The 27,046-nt window shown below is 37.5% G+C and overlaps 1 protein-coding gene across 8 annotated transcripts in view; it reads right to left on the bottom strand.

The window, feature by feature from the left end:
* Positions 1 to 2,302: 2,302 nt before the first annotated feature.
* LOC123756486 (transcription factor E4F1) overlaps positions 2,303 to 27,046 on the bottom strand; it is a 42,339-nt gene continuing 17,595 nt past the window's right edge. For 4 of the 8 annotated variants that reach the window (XM_069331326.1, XM_069331325.1, XM_069331324.1 and 1 more), the window contains exons 10-17: positions 26,458 to 26,619; positions 23,304 to 23,444; positions 19,941 to 20,158; positions 13,347 to 13,545; positions 12,488 to 12,645; positions 9,617 to 9,763; positions 7,751 to 7,916; positions 2,303 to 2,475 (exon numbers count right to left, since the gene is read on the bottom strand). In XM_069331326.1, coding sequence (XP_069187427.1) covers positions 2,369 to 2,475; positions 7,751 to 7,916; positions 9,617 to 9,763; positions 12,488 to 12,645; positions 13,347 to 13,545; positions 19,941 to 20,158; positions 23,304 to 23,444; positions 26,458 to 26,619 — 1,298 coding nt within the window. In that variant the 3' untranslated portion in view covers positions 2,303 to 2,368. Of the gene's footprint in view, positions 2,476 to 7,750; positions 7,932 to 9,616; positions 9,764 to 12,487; positions 12,646 to 13,346; positions 13,546 to 19,940; positions 20,159 to 23,303; positions 23,445 to 26,457; positions 26,620 to 27,046 lie in introns of those variants that run through there. The other 4 variants (XM_069331327.1, XM_045739683.2, XM_045739679.2 and 1 more) reach the window with 3 other exon arrangements.

Below are 27,046 nucleotides of genomic sequence, written 5' to 3'. Positions count from 1 at the left end.
AGAATGTGTTGAATAAAGCAAGATTTTGTTACACCTTTTCCACATAAAACGATACCTAATCAGCAATTTTAATTATTATAATTGAATTCAGCACATCAAAATGCATGATAAACAACTCTTTTTACATCTTAGGAACAGACGTTTTGGAAAATTATTGACCGGTGATAGTGTTATCTTGGGCCACCAATCATGGCTTCAAGTTTACTTCAACTAAGACTTTTGCTATGACTGTTACTTGGAAGCATGTCACTCCTCACCCCCTACCGTTGCTCTATGGAAGTCCCTTCGTTTATGAGGATAATGTGGATGATCTTTGACACTTGTCTGTCTTAGTTGTCCTATATCTTCCACCTCTGAACTGAATGCTCTAAGGTACTTACGTCTAATCATGCTCTTCCTAGGTAGCTGATGAATGCACTCTTCTATTGTGCTGTCTTGTGCTCCCTTGACCCTTCATCATCTTGATGCTCTGCATCATACTAGGTTATGCTTCATCTCTGTTGCCTTTCATTCGTCCCTCACCCAGAGTTTGTATGTTGAGACCAGCATCCTGTCTCTGAGATTGTTGCAATTATTACTACCTTCGCTACCTCACATGATTCCTGCAACATTCCCTTGTCCTGCTTGTGCCATTCTTTGACCACTTTCCTTTTCTTGTAAGTATGGTTCATTTACAAGATTCTCTATTCACACTTGCAATATCTTCCCTTCTTCCCTTATCCTCATGGAGTATCATGTTAGTAAAATTTTGCAAGGCCCTGCATCACATGGTAAAGGCTTATACCTTCCTGAAAATTTTGCAAGATCCTGACTCACATGGTGAAGTCTTCTACCTTTCTGAAAATTTTGCAAGGCCCTGACTTAGGAACGAAGGCTCATTCTGCAATTCACGACCATTGGCAAATCGTTGGTCAGGCATTACATCTAACAAACTATACACTCTTAAAACTGACCTATTCTCTTGGCTATCTTCCTACCACTGTAAAAATGATGGCAAACAGTTCCAGCTAGGTTATGTATTAAGTACACACACACTGAACTCACAGAAACTTAATGGAACAATTCCCTGTTCCTTCTTATCTGAAGTGTGTTGTCACACTTAGTCATGCATTTCCTCTTAGAATGCCTCAATTTTCAGGATGACCATACTTCATGCTTTCCCAATGTCCTGTAGAATCCTTGGTGAATCCAATACGTTTGATGTTACTTGCCTAATGTCCTTTTGTTTTCATACTGGCATCCTATGTGATATTTAGCACCTTTTGAATATTCTGTGACAAAGACTGTGCTATATGGTCTTCCTAACTTGGCATCTTCTTTTGATAATTACTTACTCCTTACATACTCTCTCACTTTTTATGTACATCATATTCTCTGCCTTCCTCCTCCTACAATCACATTCACTTGAATACTGTACACTCTTCACCATACTACCATCATTCATTCAATCAACATGCTAAAACCATCGTAGTGCTCTCTCAGTCATGCCGTTTAGCACAGTTTATCAATCTTTCTCCATGACATTTAATTCAATACTCTATTATCCTAATACCACATATACTTATTAAATTGTTATCTTTCTATTAATCTATTTATACATGTTTCAAAATCACACCACACTGTTGTCTTACATCAGCATATAAGGGTATCACTCCTTCATGCAGTCCTCAAGCTGCAACTCTTCCTAACTTGATTTTTCTAACCAGTCACTTTTCTTCTTTCACCTTTCTCCATTTTTATAAATCATACATCCTAGGTATTTAAAGTTATAAATCATTTCACCATTTACACACATTTTATTTTCTCTTTCTACTACTATCACATTCTCCAGAAATACTATCACAAAAGTGATATTACTATCACTTTTGCTCACATTCACATTTGACAACCTTCTCTAACATCAATAATTTTTTTAGTCTACATAAATCCCTCACTCTCTGCTAAAAGAACTGCATCTAAATACATCAAATTTTACATACTCCAATTACTGTACTCTAATTCGGCCTAAACATTAGAAACTTTTCACAGCATTTAACAGGACTCGGCCAACTCCATATACGTTCATCACTTGCCATATTTATAGCCCAAGCAAAAATACAAGTTAAAAAAATCAAAATTCATATATTACAGTATATTGAAATTTATTATAAAGATAAAATTAGGACAAAATATGAATGATTTATACCAGTTTTCAGAACTTTTGATTATACAAATTCCTCTATATTTAGTTGTATGTTCTAGTTTTTTAATTATTAAAATATCTCAAAATCAAATTTATCTTGAGTGGAAAAATAAATGGCTGTTTCTAGATAATCTTTAATTCATAATATATTTACAATACACACATACAACTTTACTGTTTCATCATTTATGAGTCAGCAATGAAAGAAAAAGTCTCCAAAGGTTCTAAACTGCCACAGTTATGATTAGTAATAAAAATATATGATGGTTTCTCATGTTCATCTTCTTGAATATCTGAAATAAGATTGTGATGCTTCAGTACATTATCCAGACATTCTTGGAGAGGAATGAATCATTTAAACATAAACAATGGTACGAGGAAATAATACCATAGACAAAACATCTTAATGCACACAAAGTTTACGAATGTTATATTGTATTACCATTCTTTGTCTGATTTCCCTATTCCCTTTCTCCCTTCCTTAGTTTCTCGCATCATTCATCAATCTCACTCATACACACATTCATGTGCATAAGCATGCTCACACACTGATATGTCTAAATGGGGATATCGTCATTGAAGCGAAACATCTAAATGGGGATACAAATGAAGAAGAAAGGAATTCTTTTTTTCTACAAAGTGACAGGGACTGGAAAGCTTGTGAAATGGTACATAAAGACAAAGCATTAAAGAAAGGGGGTGTAAAGAACAAAGGGAAGGGGAACATATTCCTGAAAATAGTATAGGAGTGGCTGTGCTGGTGAATGAACACCTGAAGGTAAGAGAGTTAATATTTGAATACCCGAGATATTGACATAATGGCATTGCAGGTCTGTAATCAAGATTATAAGCTAATAATTTTAAATGCCTACAGCCTACCAGCAGGCAACACAGAGACAAAGGAAGAACTGGATGACAAACAAGAGGGCCTCATAATGGTCATGAGAGAGATTACGGTAAGAGCTGACAAAGATAAATCCTGATTGTTGGTACTGAGGAAATTCAACTTTAAGGCAATAGACTGGGAGGCATATGAGGCAAGAACAGAGGACATTTGGACAGGCAGTTTTGTAAACCTCATCATGGAGACATTCATGTATCAACACAACAAGCAGACCACAGGAATGAGGAAAGGGAATGTTCCGTCAGTACTGGATCTAGTATTCACCAGGAAAGAAGAAGAGGTATTTGACATCCAGTACCTTCTTCCCTTGGGAAAGAATGATCACGTCCTCTTGGACATTAAATACGCAATGCGATATAATCTAGTAGGGAATGGGGACAGTGAAACAGTTGTTAAGCTCGATTTCAAGAGAGGCCGCTATGGGGAACTAAGAATTTTTTTCATTGGTATGTTGCTAGACAAGGAAATAAATGAGATGTATGCCAAATTTTGCAAAATATACAATGAAGGCACACAAACATCCTTACCAAAACAGACATGCAGACCAAGGAAACAGGGTTGGTTCAACAGAAATTGTGAGAGGGCCAGAGATCAAAAGACACAAGCATGGCATCATTATAGAAAGAGGCCAAACCCCCAAACATACCAGCAATACAAAGATGCAAGAAACAACTACACGTCAGTAAAGAGAGAGGCAGAGAGGAACTTTGAGAACGGTATAGCAGACAAATGTAAACCAGATCCAGGACTTTTCTATAAATTCATTAAAAGCAAGCTGCAGGTAAAGGATAATATTCAGAGGTTGAAAATGGGGGACAGATACACGGAAAAGGAAATGTGTGAAACATTAAACGAAAAGTCCCAAAGTGTGTTTGTACAAATTGAGATCTTCAGAGAACCAGACACAATAAGAATTCCAGAGAACAGCATAGAGCACAAACAGATGTCAAGAGACGAAGTGAAACAAATGCTCCTGGAGCTAAGAACAAAGCAGTTGGCCCAGATGGAGTTTCACCATGGGTTCTGAGAGAATGTGCACCTGAGCTCAACATTCCACTTCAGTTGATTTTTTAGACATCCCTATGTACAGGAGTTGTAGCAGTTGTGTGGAAAAAGGCTAATAAAGTTCCAATCTACAAAAGTGGCAGCAGGGAAGACCCCCGCAATTATAGACCTGTATCATTGACAAGTGTAATAGTCAAAATATTGGAAAAAATAATAAAAACTATATGGGTAGAACACCTGGAGAGAAATGATATAATATTAGACAGACAGTATGGTTTTCGATTTGGAAGATACTGTGAATCGAATTTACTCAGTTTCTATGATCGAGCCACAGAGATTTTACAGGAAAGAGATGGTTGGGTTGACTGCATCTATCTGAACCTAAAAAAGGCTTTCGACAGAGTTCCACATAAGAGGTTGCTCTGGAAACTGGAAAATATTGGAGGGGTGACAGGTAAGCTACTAACATGGATGAAAAATTTTCTGACTGATAGAAAAATGAGGGCAGTAATCAGAGGCAATGTGTCGGACTGGAGAAATATCTAAAGTGGAGTACCACAGGGTTTAGTTCTTGCACTGGTGATGCTCATTATCTACATAAATGATCTACCAGATGGAATACAGAATTATATGAATATGTTTGCTCATGATGCTAAGATAATAGGAAGGATAAGAAACTTTGATGATTGTCATGCCCTTCAAGAAGACCTGGACAAAATAAGTATATGGAGCATCACTTGGCAAATGGAATTTAATGTGAATAAATGACATGTTTTCGAATGTGGACTAGGAGAACATAGACCCCACACAACCTATAAATTATGTGAGAAATCTTTAATGAATTCTGATAAAGAGATCTAAGGGTGGTTCTAGATAGAAAACTATCACCTGAGGACCACATAAAGAACGTTGTGCAAGGAGCCTATGCCACACTTTCTAACTTTAGAATTGCTTTTAAATACATGGATGGCGAAATACTAAAGAAATTGTTCACGACTTTTGTTAGGCCAAAGCTAGAATATGCAGCGGTTGTGTGGTGCCCATATCTTAAGAAGCACATCAACAAACTGGAAAAGGTGCAAATACATGCTACTAAGTGGCCCTCAGAACTGAAGGGCAAGAGCTACGAGGAGAGGTTAGAGGCATTAAATATGCCAAAACTAGAAGACAGAAGAAAAAGAGGTGATATGATCACTACCTACAAAACAGTAACAGGAATTGATAAAATCGATAGGGGAAGATTTCCTGAGACTTGGAACTTCAAGAACAAGAGGTCATAGATTTAAACTAACTAAACAAAGATGCCGAAAAATATAAGAAAATTCACTTTCGTAAACAGAGTGGTAGACGGTTGAAACAAGTTAGGTGAGAAGGTGTAGGAGGCCTAAACCATCAGTAATTTCAAAACGTTATATGACAGAGTGCTGGGAAGACGTGACACCACGAGCGTAGCTCTCATCCTGTAAGTACACTTAGGTAATTGAGTAATTGTAATTAGGTAATTACACTGAGTGTCCAAAAGGCAGCAGCAGTGGTCAAAAGGATAGCAAAAAGCAGTCTCTTCAGGAAGGAGAGGATGTAAAAAAATTAAAAAAGGAAGAAGCAGACAAAAGGGGTTAAAGACTGGGCTAGCTAGCACAGCAGTGCTAACCATGAAAGGGTTAACCGGAGCGGATACCATGGTCCTGATACAATCTCCTGTCATTGAGCAAATGCCACTCCGTTTAATCAGAAGTCATGGCAGACATTGGGTTTCACATCCAAACATCAACCAAATTCCTCTGTTATCAGTCACTCATCTCAAGTATTTATCTGATAACTACTTTCAGAATTTCACAATTCAAATATACTTCACACAGAATTTCCTTCTTTTCCACCTCCATATAATTCATTTTAACCATGTTAACTTTTAGCAGTCTTCCCTTACACACCAGACATCTAAAAGAATGGGTCAATACCTATAGCTCATTTCCCACACACATTGGTAAAAACAAACATTTTGTTCACTACGATATAATTCACTAAAATGGTAATATATACTGTATAAGCAATCTAGGTCAAATAGTATTTGTATCATGGGTGACCTTAATTTTAGTGAAATAAACTGACTTAACAGAACAGGGAATAACGAAGCAGAAGATTTTCTAAAATTAATAGACGATTGCTTCCTGAAGCAAAACATTATGAAACCAACACAGGAAAATAATATTTTAGACTTGGTGATAATTAACAGGAGGAGACAAATTAATGACATCAAAATAGGGAGTGAGCTAGGGAACAAGGATCACAAAGAAATCATAGAATGGAAAAGATTTTTGGAGAAAATTATGTTAAAGTCCCAGATTTCCAAAAAGCTGATTTTAATGGACTAAATTTTTTTTCATGTAATAGATGGGAAAGTGGGCATGGGGGTGGGTGGGCCGGTCTTGGAGTGAGCCATGAACCTAGCGGGAGACATGAGAACAGATTTTGATATGGATTCAAAATACTGTACAGTTTAACTTGTTTAAAAATATTCTAACCAAAGCAGAGGAATGTAGTATATCATACAAACTGAATAGTAAGTAAGTAATTATCAAAAGAAGGCACCAAACCGGGAAGGCTATGTTTGAAATTATAGTAAGTATTATTATAATTGTATAAATAAGAGCTGCCTCAAAACCTTACATTTGTTAGCAGTAAACTGCATCTGCCAATTTTTTGGCCATTTTAAAACCTTATTTAGATTGTCTTGAAGTGATAGCGAATCTTTTTCCATGTTTATCTCCCTCCCGATTTTCATATCGGCAAATTTGCAAATATTTCTGCTCAAACCCGAATTAAAATCATTTATACATATCATAAACAACAGAGGTCCCAGAATAGAGCCCTGAGGCATTCCACCCACAACACCCTCCCACTCTGACTCAACCCCATTTATACTAACTCTTTGTTTCCTTTGGTATAGCCATGCCCCATATCCAACCCAATATAGCACCCCCAATACCATGAGCCTTCATCTTTCCAAGCAATCCCTCATGTGGCACTGCATCAAAAGCCTTGCCAAAGTCAAGGCATACATCACAAACCTTACCACCATCAACTGCCTCAACCATGCTGGAACAAAATGATAGCAAACTAGATAAACATGAATACCCATTAGTAAAACCATGTTGAACATTTATTAATCTATGTTTTCAAGATGAAGACGAATGGTATTTTCAATTATAGATTCAAGTAACTTTCCCACAATAGACGTTAAGCTAATTGGCCGATAATTTGATGCAGGTGATCCATCTTTCTTGAAAATTGGTATCACATTAGCAACCTTCCATGACTGGCACTCTGCCTGACTCTACTGATTTATTAAATATGGTAGACAGCGACACTATTTGTTTAATAACATCCTCCCTGGTATATATTAGTCAACTTATCCTCTTCTCTATCAACATAGACTTGTTTGGCTGAAGTCATACTGTTAAGTTCCTCTTTAGTAAAGATCCTAATAAAGTTGGATCCCTTGATTATGTCAAGCGTAGGTTAGACACACAGTATATATATATATGGGTGAGATTGGGTGGATATAGATAGGAGCTCCCTCACATGGGCCAATAGGCCTTCTGCAGTTTACATCATTCTTATGTTCAATATAAATAAGATTAATATTAGTTAACACTTACTATATTCATCTGTATTGAGTTCATGACTGCTGGGTGTGTGGTTGCCAAGTACCAAGAAACCTGTCTCTTTCTCAAGTAAAGATGAGCTAAATGAGACTGCAGTCTGCATGTTATGATGTCTGGAAAAATCACTTGCAGATGGCTCAGGGGATAGTCTCTGTACAATCTGCTGGAATCAAATCTAATGTTATAGTTTTATTAGTTGACTGAGAAGTGAGTAGTGACCACAATAGGTAAAAGAATGGTTTGGATTCAGTGGTTGTATCACTATTATATAATATGTAAACTGTGTTACGTTTCAGAATAATACAAGTGGTGAACTGAGAAATGATGCACAATAGGAAAACATTGTAGAATTCAAGTGCTTAACAAAGTCAATTGAGAATATTAACTAAAATAATATATCTGAGCTGTCCCTTTCAGCAACTCTACAGGAAGATACTACTCATCTTGTTGGAATCTGTCGCAGTGAAAGCAGGTTGACATACCATACCATTAGCACACAGACTCACTGGGAAAAACTCAATCCAGCCTAAAATGTAGGGAACCTAAAAATATTCCTAGGAACAACTTGGTGACATAGGGATCATCATGCTGTCTCCTAGTTAATCATCTAACTTTCCACTTGGTAACTAATACAGACCACCACCTTAACAAAACCCCCCAAAGCCCAACCTTTTCACATTCCATCCAGACTTACCTCAGCCATAGGTTGTTGACTAGCAGAGAGCAATACTTTCAGTTATTCATTTTATTACTAAAAAACTGTTTTATTTATGAAGTGGGCTTAAACTTATATTGGAAATCACGTTTTGTGATGTGTGTCTGTTCCCTATCACCAACTGGTGACCAGCGTTATCTCCTGTACCTGGTTGATTCATGCCGCTCAGCAGTAGGGTTCTCCTAAGAGTTTTCTCACTACACTTGCAATTTCTAGGTGCTTTATATCAGAAGTTAGGCATTACTATTGGACATGGGTGAATTTCCTTCTGATTCTCACACATCCTGGATAATTAGTACTTAATATCTTGAGGTTATCTTGAGATGATTTCGGGGCTTTAGTGTCCCAGCGGCGCGGTCCTCGACCAGGCCTCCACCCCCAGGAAGCAACCCATGACAGCTGACTAACACCCAGGTACCTATTTTACTGCTAGGTAACAGGGGCATAGGGTGAAAGAAACTCTGCCCATTGTTTCTCGCCGGCGCCCGGGATCGAACCCGGGACCACAGCATCACAAGTCCAGCGTGCTGTCCGCTTGGCCGACCGGCTTAGTGGTGTCCTGTCTTTACTAAAATCTATTACATAATACTATTACAGTTTCCAATTAATTTGACATATACTGTACTGTACTAACCTCTCATTTAACCAAGTGTATTACCAAGTGGTGTCCTGTCTTTACTAAAATCTATTACAGTTTCCAATTAATTTGGCACATACTGTACTGTATTGACCTCTCATTTAAATTATTCAATCCATTTCCCATTGTTTGCAAAAATCAAGTGTTGAATGTAATAAGTTTCCCTTTCCTATTGCAACCACTCAGTAACTCCCTAAAGCAAATGAATTAAGATGCCTATGATACTCAATTGAGCCTACTGGCAGCCAGGATCAAAATCTATTCTCTCAACAAAGTTAGGGGAACGTGGGAATCCCAAATTGAGAAAAATCCAGTGTTAAATGTTATAAAATGCCTCTCAGCTCAACAAATCAATAATCTTGAAGTATGAAAACCTTGGGGGAATGCACTAGACCTCTAGGGACCCACAAATGCCTACTGGAAATCAGGACCAGAATCTGGGCCCCCTTCACAAGCAGCAAAGGGATGATTGCCAGGGACTGACGGCGATAAAAGAGAGACACTTAACTCCAGCCAATTCCAGAATCCAAGGTGGATGGGAACATGCCAATAGGCACTGTGAAGATCCAGGGGAAATGAGCCACAAACTGCTCAGAACTACCTGGTAAACATGGGACACAATAGACAGCCAGAATGCTGTGCAACCTGTTGAGATCTGAAAAGACAAGAATAAAGTGAGTATTTGACACACAGTTTCTTGCTTAGGAACTGGGAACAGATGCCAAACAAGTCCTAATAAAACAGTTGGAGTTCAATTGCCCTACAGCTTGAGTAAGCAAGACTAAATTGGAAGGCCCAATCTCTTAATGCAGCAGCTGGCTGGTATGCCGCCAACTGCAAGGTGAAAAGATTCCTCTACTCAACAGGTGGAATAATGGGAAGGCAAGAGTGACTGTTGTTGGCCGAGGTCACCAATTCCTACTCTGGAAAACTGTAGTGGTGTCAGGCCTGGAAGAATGTGAAGCTATGCCCAACCACCAAGAATGGGTGCTAAGGAGAGCAATCCATTTGATGTTTGTTCTTTTGCATGACAGTGAGTTGGTCTTTCAGTAGTGGCTTGAGTTAGGTTTGCCACTACCTTCCTTTCCCCCAATTATGGCATCAGGCTCTTTGGAATTATCTGAACGGTAGAGCAACAGTCTGGTTTCATGCAGGTCGGTGTTCAATCTACAACCGTTCAAGTGGTTGGGCACCATTTCCTCCCCCCGTTGCATCCCAAATCCTTATCCTGACCCCTTCCCAGTGCTATACTGTATAGTCATAATGGATTAGCACTTTTCCCTGACAGTTCCCTTCCATCCTTCTTTGGAATTTTACTGGTCATGGTGGTTCAACATGTCATTAAAATCAGGTCTCTTAAAATCAGGTAATGTCTCTTAAACCCGCAGGCTCAAGGAAGATATTGAGGAACTGTAGCTTAGAAACCAATAAGAACTAAAAGTAACTATTATCAACAAAAACACTTTGTGAGAATATGTAAGTTCTGTGCAGAGCTCTGTAAATAAGGATTATGGCAAAGTTTTAGCCCATATAACTACATGTAATAATATATCCAAGACAACTCAAACATGATATTGATAAAGGATATGGCATAAAAAACCAGCGTTGAATGTAATGAAACGCCATTTTCTGGGTGAGTCCCGGAGGCTTCCTGGAGCTATCCATGGCTGATATGGACACCCTAACTATTTTGCAACAGTCGATGTGGTTGGAGTTCTAGGCCTACCGGGGATCACGAGCCAGAACCTGGCCCTCTCACAGAGGCACGAGGAGCAATGGCCCATAGAAATGCACATGTGATTTGGAGCATTATATATCTGCCATCGACTGGGACAGGCACCCAGAAAGATAAGCGCTACAAAACAAACCCCTATTCTAGTTAACAACGAAAATTATCAAACGAGTGGACAGAACTCCCCAAAGGAAAAACGAGCAAACAAGCATGACGTCACACAAGCCACGCCGCATGTCTGCGCATGTCTATCCGGCAACATGCGAGCTGCCCACACCCGAAGAATGTCATCAACAAATTGGGTGATCGGAGCCACAAACAAGCAAACACAGTTCACAGGACTCGGGGTCGAATGCGTCACTGACCCAACAGGCAGCATGACGGAGGAAAAAACAATGAGCATCACCCTGAGACAAGGGGACAGAGCAACCCTCAAACTCGCAGAATGTGAGAGGGGACGCAGGGGTCACACCCAGTGGACCTGAGTGCCCCCGTGGGGGTTTCCCAGGGCCCCTAGACTAGGTCTGCTAAGGGTTATCCCAGGCAGGGTACTGCTAATCAGCGCCCCAAACTACCAAGCAAACTGCTCAAAGCTGAACTCATGGGACGTGTCCACTCACGAGGGCGAAGTAGATGGTTCCACAACACAACGACCCTAATATAAGGGGAAGAGAGAGCACAAGGCAGACTCCCCCCACCAGGCAAAAACAAAAAAGAAAAGAAAAACCTCGCAAGAGGACAATGTACCCGAAGAGAACAGAGCCAGCCGCTGTTAAAGGGGGAAACTAGCTACACGGTACCCCGCGCCCCAGCAGTGCAATAACTACCACTTACCCCAAGGCAACAAAGATGGAAACCCACCCCACACACTCAGGGCGGCCAAACGCCAAGAAGCGAAAGGCCAAAAGAGGTAGACCCAAGGTTTCTTGTGGAAGGGAACCCCCAAGCCCCAAGGGCGGTACTTACAGGGCACTCAGGGAAGGTGACCCTAAGCACATGCAGCCCGAGTACCTGAGAATATTACTCCCAGCTCACACGACCGCCGTAAGAGCAGCACTGAAAACAAGTAACAGCACTGAGAGAAGACTGGAGCTGGAGCCACACGACGGTGCACAATCCCATCAGCCGAGGAACTGGGGTGAGGATCACCGGCGCGGGGGTCTGGCGCTCCCCCTTCCCCCCTCGCAGGGAGTGGGGGAGCTGCGCAAACATGCAGCACGGCTCGTGTGACGTCATGCTTGTTTGCTCGTTTTTCCTTTAGGGAGTTCTGTCCACTTGTCTGATGATTTTCGTTGTTAACCAGAACAACGGTTTGTTTTGTGGCGCTGACCTTTCTGGGTGCCTGTCCCGGTCGATGGCAGATATAGGATGCTCCAAATCACATGTGCATTTCTATGGGCCATTGCTCCTCGTGCCTCTGTGAGTGGGGCCAGGTTCTGGCTCGTGGTTCCCAGTAGGCCTAGAACTCCACCCACATCGACTGATGCAAAATAGTTAGGGTATTCATATCAGCCATGAATAGCTCCAGGGAGCCGCAGGGGCTCCCCCTAGAAATAGATTATAAACTAACTTGCAATGTCTGAAACTATATACGGGTATTTGAAATATAAAATTATGTATGAAGATTAGTTCACAGTAACAAATCACCTTATTATTCTTCTGATCACGACTAATTTCTTGATTACATTTTGGATGCTTATCATTAATTTCAATTTCGGCTATTTTCTGATTCTTTGTCTCTTTAACAAGACGAATCCCGACATCACCAGTTTTTGCTTCCATAGAGGCTTGTTGGGCACATGGCACTGCAAGAAAAAAATAACTTTAAATATATAACAATTGCACAAATGGAGAAATGTGACTAACATGTAAATAAGAAAAAATATTAAATATCTAGCAGACATGACCTAAACATTAGTTTCAACAGACATCCATTTCAGTAATTGCTACACTGAACACTGATACTGTATGTTGATCCTCAGACACACTACCACTTGTCCATTCCTAATAAGAACATAGGAAGGGAGCTGAGATTGAAGGGAGGAGAATGGGAAATAAAAATAAAAGAAACAGTGAGAGATAGAAAGGAAAATGGGGGATGGGATCTGTTGATCCACACACACTTCCACTCGTCAGTTCCTAATAAGGATATATGAATTAGGATTCAATCCTAATTCATACACAGTTCATACGACATATGAATATATATAGTATACTGTACCTAATAGCCAGAGTTGTCTAACAAGCCAAATTTTTATAACCCATTAAGAACATGATAACATTATGTACTTGTATCTGTATCATGATGCTGCAACAGTAATACCCGAGTTAAATATTTGTTTGCATTATTTAGTGTTTTCACATTCAATAATAAGTGCAGCACAATTACATCAAATTCTATACTCACCTAGTTGTGCTTGCGGAGGTTGAGCTTTGACTCTTTGGTCTGTGTGCATACAAGTGAGAAATTTGTTACAAATGCTTACAAAGAATTATATAAACTTACTTTTGTGTTTCAAATGTCTGCTTAGAGTGCCATGTTCTTTGAAGCAACGACCACAATACTGGCAATGGAAAGGAGCTTCGCCAGTGTGAATTCTTAAGTGACGTATCAGAGAAGCTTTAGTTACAAATGCTTTCCGACATTCTATGCATATGAAAGTTTTAACACCATTATGAGTTCTTTCATGCATATTTCTAGCACTCTGAAATGAAAGGTATCAGGATTATTGTAAGAAATCTCTTGAAGCTTTAATATAAAGTATGTACAGTACAGTGGAGCCCCCATTACCTGGTCCCAGTTTTCCAGATTTTAAACTTTTTTTCACTCAATTTAAGGACCTCTAATTTACCGTTCCACTGGTTTTAACAACCGAATTTGAGATCATTGTAGCATTATTTACCAAGTCATTGACCTGGAAATGAGTCACTGATTTAATAGCTGGAATACGCTATTGAGTTTGCTGAGCTAGGCACTCATTAAACTGGAGGTCATCATTGCATCTGTTGTGATACAACTTTGTCCTAACTAGGCCAATGCTTTCCACAATGTTTTCGTGAAGTGGATATGTCTCAAGTGGCTGTGAAAAGGACAAGTATGAGAGTGTGGAATGGACACGTCTGTGGGAGGCACATGTCTTTACCTAGTTGCCTAGTAGTGCTTGTGGGAGTTGAGCTCTGCTCTTTCAGCCAGCCTCTCAACTGTCAATCAACACTTCTTTTTCATACACACACAAACACACACACCCAGGAAGCAGCACGTAACAGTTGTCTAACTCCCAGGTACCTATTTACTGCTATGTAACAGGGAGCATTAGGGTGAAAGAATCTCTGCCCATTTGTTTACCGCCATCACTGGGAGTCGAACCCAGGTCCCCAGGTTTATGAGTCCTGAGTGCTGTCCACTCAGCCACCAGGCACCCTAGTGTAATTACCTAAATGTAGTTACAGGATGAGAGCTATGCTCGTGGTGTCCCGTCTTCCCAGCACTCTTTGTTATATAACGCTTTGAAACTATTGACGGTTTTGGCCTCCACCACCACCACACTTAACTTGTTCCAACCGTCTACCACTCTGTTTGTAAAAGTGAATTTTCTTATATTTCTTCGGCATCTGTGTTTAATTAGTTTAAATCTATGACCTCTTGTTCTTGAAGTTCCAGGTCTCAGGAAATCTTCCCTGTTGATTTTATCAATTCCAGTTACTATTTTGTACATAGTGATCATATCACCTCTTTTTCTTCTGTCTTCTAGTTTTGACATATTTAATACCTCTATCCTCTCCTCGTAGCTCTTGCCTTTCGGTTCTGGGAGCCACTTATTAGCATGTCTTTGCACCTTTTCCAGTTTGTTGATGTGCTTCTTAAGATATGGGCACTACACAACTGCTGCATATTCTAGCTTTGGCCTAACAAAAGTCATGAATAATTTCTTTAGTATTTCACCATCCATATATTTAAAAGCAATTCTGAAGTTAGAAAGCATAGCATAGGCTCCTCGCACAACGTTCTTTATGTGGTCCTCAGGAGATAGTTTTCTATCTAGAACCACCCCCAGATCTCTTTCTTTATCAGAATTCTTTAAGGATTTCTCACATAATCTATAGGTTGTGTGGGGTCTATGTTCACCTATTCCATATTCCATAACATGGCATTTATTCACATTAAATTCCATTTGCCAAGTGGTGCTCCATATACTTATTTTGTCCAGGTCTTCTTGAAGGGCAAGACAATCATCTAAGTTTCTTATCTTTCCTATTATCTTAGCATCATCAGCAAACATGTTCATATAATTCTGTATTCCAACTGGTAGATCATTTATGTAGACAATGAACATCACCGGTGCAAGAACTGAACCCTGTGGTACTCCACTTATGACATTTCTCCAGTCCGATACAATGCCTCTGATTACTGCCCTCATTTTTCTATTAGTCAGACAATTTTTCATTCATGTTAGAAGCTTACTTGTCACTCCTCCAATACTTTCCAGTTTCCAGAACAACCTCTTATGTGAAACTCTGTCGAAAGCCGTTTTTTTGGGTCCAGATAGATGCAGTCAACCCAACCATCTCTTTAATGTAAAATCTCTGTGGCTCTATTATTTTAATATGTTTCATCATACATTTATTGAAAGATATTTTAAAGTGGTTATTGTATGCCAACTCTTACCTCCTCTAAGATCAGCTGGATAGTTGTTTATATTCTAGGCAAGGGAATTGCTATACAGGATGTGAAACAAAACATCACATTTCTGGATGTGATGTTTTGTTGTCGTACCAGGCCACCAGGGTGGTGCAACCGGTGGTGGAGCACCATCACAGCACCCTGGGTTTGTTGTGATTCACTCATTGCAAATGACTGATAGGTGGATGAAATTTTAACTTTCCTTTCAAATTTCAAGGAGCATTTTTCATTTAGATAATGAATAAATGGTTCTTATAGGTAACACAGTCGTTAAATAATGCATGACATATATCAGGCATGGGTTATGTATGGAGATGAGATGTGAGCTTCCCTCATAACTGCTGACGTATTGTAAGCTATTTTTCGTAATTTTGAGATAACAGACTGTGGTAACTCGGCTTGTTTTCAATATTTTATTATTAGTAACACAATTTACTGAAATAATTTGGCTCATTTTCAATATTTTATTATTAGCAACGATTTTTGTACCTAGTGAACTTACCCAGTATGCTTGTTCGGCTCTTGGTCTCTCATCCGTAATATGGCCACATTAGACGCAGGACAATTTTTTTATACATTAAAAAATAAAAAAGGGAATCTTATACACCAGCAAATAAGGTAATTAAAAGCGATTCTGAAGTTGGAAAGTGCAGCATATGCTCCTCGCACAATGTACTTTGTGTGTTCCTCCGGTGACAATCTACTATCCAGAACCACCTCTGTATCTCTTTGTTAGAGTTCTTTAACCCTTAAACTGCGCATGGCATATACTGTATATATACGCCATGAGTAACATGTCCCACCGTGCGCATGACGTATATATACGCCATAGGGTGCCAGACACGATTCAAATGGCCAGCAGCTATGTGGGTTCACACCAGCTTCTTCAGGGCTCTTGTAAATAGATGCTATGTTTACAAAAATCGTGGGCAATATTCTCCAGTGTGATAGCCACAGTACTGTGGGAGCAACCAAGGCTGGCACACGCAGCCTTAGCTAACAGCATTGCTGTTAAGCTTGTGACCACAGCATCGCCTAAAAATGTAAAAATAAATATATAACTGCTATAATTAAGCGATGACAGTATTACAGATGACCCCTGACTGTGATAAAAATGACCAGGATTGTAATAGCATAATTATTGTGATAATTAGCGCTATGTGGGAGGAGTAATGCTGAGGGAGGGAGGGAGGGAGATAGTGTCGTTTACTGACTGTGTGGCCACCTCTTATTGTCTGTATTCACCATACCAGCTCAGTGGTTCTCTATGGTGAACACAAAGTAAATACCCATATATAATGCGTGTATATAGTGTAATAACAGCAAAACTATTTGTTTATTGTTTTATGAACGTAATAATTAAATCACTAATATGAACACCATACTTTTGAGTAAAGTGATGATTCACACATTTTATTATATAAATCTATCACACTACACACTATTGAATAATATTACTGCAAAAACTAAGAAAAAATCAATCAGACACATTGAAATAATTAGGTAATATCATCTTTGTGGCAACTCCCACCTGACAGCTCGGGTAACGATGACTGCCTCTGACAACTGCTCTGTCAACGCCCACATTTTACCAGACTTCCTCGGCCTATTGCGCCCAAAATTTGTCACCCACGATTTTTTTTTCCTGTGCTCAGGGAACACAAATTATAATTTTTAGAAGACAAAAATATTTTTTATAATATTTTTTTTCTTGCGCACAGGGGTATTAATCTCCTCAGGACCCCTTAGCAGCTTAAGGGTTAACCCTTAAACTGCGCAAAATGTCAAATGATGTGTGAAATTGAACTCGGTTTTGAAAATTTTCTGAAACGCTTTCAAATGTTTTGTGCATAATCTACTAGGCAAATGCTCCAACTTTGTCTAAATGATACCAGTGTATCTTGAAAAACAAGAAACTAAAAAATAATTATAAAATTGAATATTGAAAACTTCATATTTTGAAATCAGCTGCAAAAATATAAAAATATCACCAACTGTTCATTTGGTGTTATTATGCTCTCAGAATAGCATATGATCTTCATTTTCATATACTGTATTTAGAATATAGGTTTTCAGTGTAGTTTACTGTAGAAAAAAAAAAAAAAACGTCAATATGGCATTTGAAATATGCGCAAATTTAGACAACAAAAATTTGTAACTTCAAACGTTTAGAGTTTATGAAAAATGAATTCTATAGGGATTGTAAAACAGACAGCTGTGCACACACTATGTAAAAATGGTGAGAATTGGTCAGAAACTATATTTTTGGATACTGAAGAAAGTTGAAATTCTAGTTATAGATATAATTGGAGTTGAATTTATCGACAATGAATAAGGCAGTTTTAACTCATGAATTTAATTGTATGTTATAATAAACATTGTTTGGCATTCGTACTCACGTATGTGAAAGTTGTAGGTCAACGTGTGCAGAAATGAAGTAAAGAAAAAATACCCCCCTCAAAGCCCTAATCTGGTCCCTAATCATCAAAACAACCTAAAGAAACAAGGAAAATAGAGTTTGAAATCTGTGAAAAAATCAGCCAAAACAAATTCCAAGTCCCAAGTTCAGAGAGTTGTAACTGATTTATTTGTTGACCAATTTAATTGTGGCTTCACATAGTTAGTGATGAGTATGCATTCTCCAGGATGTAAAGGTTAAAACAAATTCAAATAATAAACGGAGGAAAAAAAAAAAATCCCCTAAAAAATATTTTTTGGAGATTGTTGAAAGTAACTAATAATAACATTGGGCAATGTATTTATATGATATAAGACAAAATAGAGCATAATAACATAATTACTCATTATTATTTGTTATTATGTATTACTCACTAATGCTATAAAGGTACCAGCTGTATATCAAATTTGTGGACACTTCTTACTTCTATTCTTCTTCTTTGTGCGTGGGACAGGTGCTTGTATCTCTTTATTATTGCATTATCCATCAGTTCCAGTTAATAGGAGCTGTTCTCTTTAACAACAAAATGTTCTTTTTCTTTTAAATATTTGTCTAAAATCAATTTCTGAAAATATTTTGATGAAAGTTTCATGAAGCTGAAGCCAATAAATTGCAGATTTGTTTAACATTTTTAAGTAATTTTTACATAATTCAAATATTTTTTGAATTATACCTCCTCTTCAATGTCACACGTCATGTGATGTTTTGCACAGTTTAAGGGTTAAGTCCTTTCCACATAATTTGTAGGTTGTGTGTGGTCTATTTTCACCTACTCCACATTCCATAACATGGCATTTATTCACATTGAATTCCATTTGCCATATGATGCTTCAAGCACTTACTTCATCTAGCTTCATTTGAAGGGCATAATAATCATCTAGATTTACTATCTTCCCTAGAAGTTTAGCATCATCAGCAAACCATATTCATATAATTTTGTATTATTTCTGGAAGATCATTTAAGTAGATGATGAACAGTACTGGCACAAGAACTGAACCTGTGGTACAGTACTCCACTCATGACATTTCTCCAGTCCAATCCATTGCCTCTGAATACTGGCGTCACTTTCTGCCAGAAATTTTTTCATCCATGTTAAAAGCCTCCCTACCACTCCTTCAGCATGTTCTAGTTTCCAGAACAACATCTCATGTAGGACTCAGTCGATAGCTTTCTTTAGGTCCAGATAAATGCAGTTAACTCAAAGATTTCTTTCCTGTAAAATCTCTCTGGCTGTCTCAAAGAAATTAAGTAAATTTGTTACATAGGATCGTCCAGATCAAAAACCATACTGTATGTTATTATATCATTTTTCTCCTGGTGTTCTATCCACTTGGTTTTAATGATTTTTTTTCCAATAGTTTGACTACCTCACTTGTCAATGATACAGGTCTATAATTAAGAAGGTCAGTTGGTATTAGGCTGGAAGTACACTGGCACAACTCAACACAAGATGAATGTAAAGGGTGTTTTCTCACCCTGACTTAAGGGTAACTTAGGCCACACCACATGGTTGCAATTAGCATACTTGGATTAGGATGGTAAGTCATTTCACAATATTTAGTTTCCAAACAATATTCATAAAAGGATTAAGTTCTTGAGGTTTATTTTTGCTTGGGTAATTCACTTTGGTAACAGGATGATTTCAATGGGCTTCCCTACTGTAATGAAAAAGCAAGTGAAGATGGTGTTTGTATTTGGTGTGCTGAGATTGTCACCACCAAGGAAGTAATTATCAAAAGAAGGCCCCCATTGTCACTGGCAGCCTGGTGTGGCCAGTGTCCTACATAATCTAGTGATACAGGTTGAGGCATGCTACAGAGGTGTAAACACAGAAAAGTTTGATTTCAAGAGAATAATGGATGGGAGTTCTATTCCAAAATAATAATTAGAAATCCACTGTACAGTGCAGTATCTCTTAAATTAATACAGTACAGTATGAAGTTCCATTAGCAATACTTACTTTAGTCTTATATAAATTATTGCAGTATCTGCATGGTATAGTCTTGGTGGTAGTATGTGTCCGAAGATGACTTCTTGCATGATTCAGAAGTTTGAATGCTTTTTTGCACAGCTGACATACAAACTGACGTACAGAGGAGTGGGAGGACAAATGTCGAGAGAGTGCTTGTTGTGTGGCAAATGATTTTCCACATTCATTGCACTTTTCTCCAAGTTCATCTGTTAGGAACAATTTAATGTGATAATAACATCCCCCAAAAATAATGAAAAAAATATTTTTAAACAGTGAAATATAATTATCACTTTAAAAAATATTTAATAACAAAGTTGCAAAAACCTATGCTACAGTAAAGGAGGAATAAGGGCATGACCTAAGGGACTATAATGTCACTTTACTAGATAGTGCCCACACATCATAAAACCAGCAGAGAATGTGATAATGTCAATATACTAAGAAACTTATTTTAATTTTGGATTTTAGTGTGTGGTGATACTAGTTTCTTTTGATGGTATTGAGAAGAGAAGGAAGTTTTAAAAGTAGAGTACCTGTGTTTTATTAATATCTGTACCAGTACTGTACTGTACAGGTATATCTGTATCTGTACTGAATCATTGGGTCTCCAGACTATCATGAAACAAATGCAAAGCGTAATGGAATGCCCTTTTCTGTAGGCTCTCAATAGCAGCCTGGTGCTTATGCATTGATATAGTTAAGCCTGAAGATTATGTCAGGCCTCTAAGTCACACAGTGATCTACTGAGACCCAGGATCAGAATGTGGCTCACAGTGTGAGATGGAACAAGGTTTGGGGATCAGAGATCGACCCAAAACTGAGGAAATCTGACCAGATTGGCAGATCACTATTTTGCCACCATTATCAACTGCCTTCTTTTCATCTTCCTAATTTCCTTCTTTCAAGAAGTGGTTTGTTGTGCATCATCTGGCTTTCTGGACATTTTCCTTGTTTTGGGTATATCTCCAATTCCTAAACTCCCCAAAAAGAGAACCTCATAAAGAAAACCAAATTCTGGTCCTAGTTTCTGGTAGCTCAGTATGTTTCTCTGAAGCCTGGCACAATTCTTAGGCTTAGTGGTACTAGCTCATAACATTCCTCTGTAAGAAAACATACTAAATTACCACTACAAAGACGATGCTAAGTCATCTACTAAAACAAGGAAAATCAAATCATGTTGGGATTTCTCTTTAGAACAGAACTCAGTATTATATACAACAATTCTGTCTTAAAAAAAAAAAAAGACCAAACCATCTGTATACATACTAACCAATCAAATTTCTGATGAGCCTTAAGTACACATTTTCTTATATGTTAGGTAAGGTAAGAGAGCTTAATGGTGTTACCAAAACAGCAGCCCAGGATGACAGTTTTATCAAGGTTTTATGCGAGATTTCCCAGTAACATTAAATCTACCAAAACCAATAAAAAAAAATCACTGAATTTATGAAGTGCTTCTCTGTTTGAAAGTCATTATTGTTATAGAATTTATTTACTCTGTCCTAAACAAGAGCTACCCCCCTTAGAGTACTAAACAACTTTGTACAGCATATGTATCTATTGGGAATTTGTGGCAAGTCATATTAGGCAGAATTGTTTCCTTCTAACCAACCAATGACTTTGGTGTCACAGATTGTATCTCAAGCCATGTTAATTGGCAGCCGCAAAGAATACATTAAAAACATTTTAATACATTTTACTGGTAGAATCTGGTAAAGGTAGGAGCTGAACCCATTTTTCTTTCATATCTTTTTAGGGGGGGGGGGGCATCAGTTAGTTTTTTAAAAATTGTTCAGTGTCAACAAATCTTTTTTGACTAGTTGTATATGAAAAGGGCTGCAATTGTTCCAAGCTTCAGTATTACAGCCTAAATAGAAAGGGAGATTTTTTTTCAACAAATTTTACACATTTTCAAATCGAAATTACAACCACAAGTTTCAAATTAAATCATTTCTGTGACACTTCTATCACATTAGCATATAATAAAAGGATCGGTTTCAGCGGATTTTCCAAAATATGTTTACTTTTATTAATAAAAATAGTCAAAGTTTCATAAAAAAAATTATGCAAATATATCATGATTTATTACAATTATAAAATCAGTAAATGAATTCAGGAAAAAAAAGTAGAAACAGATTTGTAGAAACAAGCTCTACATATAAGGTGTAAGTTTCATGTAAACTGAATAAAAAATGAAAGAGTTATAGGAACGTTTATGTTACTTGAAAATAAATAAGTATATAAATAAAATCTAAGGTTCTGCCATCTGTGGCTGAGGTTGACATCAACCAATTTCCTCCAAAATTGGCACCCTTACAGATAGGCTTACATGCATTCAGGTGTATAAGTTTCATGCAAATCCTCCAATAAACAAATGAGAAAAAAAATTTAATATTTTTTTAACTAAATTATTTTTGGATAAAACTAATTATTAAATATTTGTATTATTTGCTATTGTGATAGCTATGAGTCATAGACATGATTTCAGTTGACACTTATGTTTGATGTTAATTTTTGAGCATTTTGGAAAAATTTTGACACAATTCAATATTTTTTTTCTCCCTTCCTATTTATGCTACGATGCTGAGACTTGGACCAGATGAAACCCTTTTCATATATAACTCGTCAAAAAAGTTTGATTGAAATCGAACTAGTTTTCATTTATTGTATATTTTTGGCATATTTGGAACTGATGCCCACTTAAACTAAAATCATCTGCAACAAGAAGTTGAACACTAAGCTCAATTCCCTCTCTGTTATTCAAATGACTAAATGTGACATCTCTCAATGCAGCCAACTTAAAATAATAGTTTGTTCAATATGAATGATGCAACCAAGTGTATGCTAATCTACAAAGCTTTTTGGAATACAGTTCAAATTTGCTGGAATTAGTGTTACATAACACATTTGCAATTAATAATTAGCCATAAAGCAGATCACATACAGAAATTTTCCTCATCACTAACTTATAGTAGTGATTTTAAACTACTGACCATTGTATGATCATAATAATAGACTAAATATAGTTATATAAGTGTTTATATTATACATTGATGAAAGGTATGTGGTATAACTGAAGAAACCATTAACAATATTCTGCATATGTTAATTATGTTTGCATTCATACCTAAAAATGCCTCTCAAATATTCAGGAGAAAGAACCCTGAATCTTTGTTTTAATGTCACTGAACACAAACATAATCACTAAACTAACATCAAACTGTAAACAAGAACATAATTAACATATCACATATTCCTAGCAGATCTGTGTATGAAACAAATATTCCAATGAGAGGTGGTGAATGTAAGTGAGAAACACTGAAAAGAACTGCACATTTATTATAACCTTACCAAGATGTAATTTCAAGTGTGATGCAAGGGTTGATCTTCTACAGTAATTCTGACAGCAAACAGGGCAAGTAAAAGATTTTCTTATAATATCTGAGGTCAAATGAGGGGGTTTGATGTCTCCAAGATCTTCAGTGCCCATATCTGGAAATTACAATGATAATAAATCAATAATATATATTTGGAAAAACAGTGTCACAATAAATATTAATTTTTAAAACAGCTGTACAATAAACGTTTAATTTAATATTGAGAAAATTATCCATAAAGACTGTACCTTAAAATAAATGTTGTAAGTGTATTATGTGGGGGAAGTTAACAAAACTAAGGATGAATAATTTGTGTAAAGAAATGCTTCAAAGTTGTATCCAGTTTTCCCCGGATCATCAAGGCCTTGATCATATTATTGGTCCATAAAGGAATACTGGATGTTAATTTGGTACAAAAATCTGAATCACTGGTCAAACAACACATACTAAAAAGCATAAGTTCTGAGTAATGTTCATGCAGTTCAAATGAGCAATAAAGCATCATAATTACTAACATTCTGCAGTTATTTCTATCAGTTAGAAAATGTTTCATCTGTGTTAAAAGTCTCCATCACTCCTCCAGTATGTTCCAGTTTCCAAAAACCCTCTTGTGTAGGACTCGGATGAAAGCTTTTTTAAGGTCTTGATAAATGCAGTCAACCTAACCATCTCTTTCCTGAAATTTTCTGTGGCTCTATCATAGAAATTATGCAAGTTTGTTACACAAGATCTTCCTGTTCGAAAACCAAGCTGTTATTAAAAAATTTCTCTCTAGATCTTTTACCCATTTGATTTTCATTTTTTCTAATGTGTTGACTACCATGCTTGTCAAAGATACAGGTTTTTGTTGATACAATTAAGAGGGCTTGCTACCATTTTTGTAGATTGGAACTATGCTTGCCTTTTTCCATATATCTGCCAAGACTGTCTTTTTCCATGTATCTGCCATCTTTGTAAACAAAGATGACAGCCATTTTCAGCCATCTTTGTAAACAAAGATGGCTGATAAATCAACTGAAGTGGAGTGCTGAGTTGAGATGCACATTCTCTCAGAACCCAATTGAAACTCCATCTGGGGCCAACTGTTTTGTTCCTTGAGTATTTTTTCCACTTCATTTTGAGACACCTCAATGTACTCTAATGTTATTCTCTGAAATTTGTATTGTATATGGTTTTCTGTGAACTTCTTTTTACACAAACACTCTGGAATTGTTAGATTAGTGTTTTGGAATTTTCTTTTCATTCTTTGTGAAACTATTCCCCATTTTTAACCTCAGAGTTTAATTATTTACCTGCAATTTATTTTAATGAATTTATAAAACAGGCCAGTTTCTGTTTTATTTTTGTGTCTGCTATCCCTTTCTCAGTGTCTTTCTGCCTCTCTGCTCACTGTCACATAGTTGTTACTTGCTTGAACAAATCCGCAAGGGCCGTGACGAGGATTCGAACCTGCGTCCGGGAGCATCCCAGACACCCAGACACAGTAGAACTTCGCTTTCAACACTTTTAACCCTGTCGTAGCTCAGTCGATTAAGGCAGTGTAGCTCTTGCCCTTCAGTTCTGGGAGCCACTTAGTGGCATGTCTTTGCACCTTTTTCCAGTTTGTTGTTGTGCTTCTTAAGATGTGGGCACCATACAACCGCTGCATATTCCAGCTTTGGTCTAACAAAGGATGTGAACAATTTCGTTAGTATTTTGCCATCCATGTATGTAAAAGCAATTCTGAAGTTAGAAAGTGTAGCATAGGCTCCTCACACAATGTTCTTAATGTGGTTCTCAGGTGAGTTTTCTATCAAGAACCACCCCTAGATCCCTTTCTTTGTCAGAATTCTTTAAAGATTTCTCACATAATTTATAAGTTGTGTGGGACTATGTTCTCCTATTCCACACTCCATAATTCACATTTATTCACATTAAATTCCATTTGCCAAGTGGTGCTCCATATACAGTACTTATTTTGTCCAGGTCTTCTTGAAGGGCATGACAATCATCTAGGTTTCTTATCTTCCCTATTATCTTAGCATCATCAGCAAACATGTTCATATAATTCTATATTCCATCTGGTAGATTGTTTAAGTAGACAATGAACATTACCAGTGCAAGAACTGAACCCTGTGGTACTCCACTTGTGACATCTCTCCAGTCTGATACAATGCCTCTGATTACAGCCCTCATTTTTCTACCAGTTAGTTAATTTTTCATCCATGTTAGAAGCTTACCTGTCACCCCTCCAATATGTTCCAGTTTCCAGAGCAACCTCTTTATGTGGAACTCTGTCAAAAGCCTTTTTTAGGTCCAGATAGATGCAGTCAACATCTCTTTCCTGTAAAATTTCTGTGGCTCAATCATAGAAACTGAATAAATTTGTTACACAGGATCTTCCAGGTCGAAAACCATACTGTCTGTCTGATATTATATCTTTTTCTCCAGGTGTTCTACCCATATAGTTTTAATTATTTTTCCCAATATTTTGACTATTACACTTGTTACTGATACAGGTCTATAATTGAGGGGGTCTTCCTTGCTGCCACTTTTGTAGATTGGAACGAGGTTAGCCTTTTTCCACACATCGGCTACAACTCCTTTACACAGGGATGCCTAAAAAATCAGTTGAAGTGGAATGCTGAGCTCAGATGCACATTCTCTCAGAACCCACGGTGAAACTCCATCTGGACCAACTGCTTTGTTCTTATTTAGCTCCTTGAGCATTTTTTCCACTTCGTCTCTAGACGAAGTGCTCTATGTTGTTCTCTGGAATTCTTATTGTGTCTGGTTCCCTGAAGATTTCATTTTGTACAAACACACTTTGGAACTTTTGTTTAAAGTTTCACACATTTCCTTTTCATTTTCCGTGAATCTACTTCCCATTTTGAACCTCTGAATATTATCTTTTACCTGCAATTTGTTGTTCATGAATTTATAGAATCGACCTGGTTCTGTTTTACAGTTGTCCACAATCCCCTTTTCAAAATTTCTCTCTGCTCTACTCCTCACTGCCTTGTAATTGTTTCTCACATCTTTGTATCACTGGTATGTTTGGGGAAAGTGGGAAAGTGTATATATGTTTATGTAAACAGTATGTAAAAGTGTGTTTGAAAAAGGTTTGTTAGTTGAGATGTTTCACTTACTTTTATTTGCGTATACAAGAAGGTGCTTCTCCTCAATTAGGGGGGTAGGAATAAGAGGCATCTCAATCTTGCAAGGAACCAGAGTATTTGAGTTATCTGGTAAGCTGCTATGGTGTAGTTGATGGGAAATGGTATCCTCTTGTTTCACTACTTCATGAGTGCCTGAAAGATATAAATTACATAAGAGTAAATATTATTATGATATAATCAAAACTTTTTTTCTCATATAATGCAAGAGCATAATGAAAGTAATAAGAAGGCAGTTCTAAAGCAAACATTTATGAAAAGAACCTACCCCCTCAGTAGCTCCCTTAGCTTATCTTGATCTTGATTCTTGATCTTGCATTACATTTACTTGGTCTTGATCTTATACATTGATACATTGGGTAAAAGCCTTTAAACCTTACACCACGTCTCTCACCTTTGTAAACACACACTAATGACACTAAGTAAAAGATACCCTGAACACTGGTTATGTAGGACAGACATAAGTGTGTATTTATGTACTGTATGTAGGTTAAATCAGCATTTTAAAAGCAGTACAGTACAGTCACCTTCTGAGTTGATTGTTCAACAAATCACTGAACTA

The sequence above is a fragment of the Procambarus clarkii genome, chromosome 25 (genome assembly GCF_040958095.1).
Source record: "Procambarus clarkii isolate CNS0578487 chromosome 25, FALCON_Pclarkii_2.0, whole genome shotgun sequence".
NCBI classification, from domain to species: Eukaryota; Metazoa; Arthropoda; class Malacostraca; order Decapoda; family Cambaridae; genus Procambarus; species Procambarus clarkii.
This window is presented reverse-complemented; position numbering and strand designations above follow the sequence as displayed.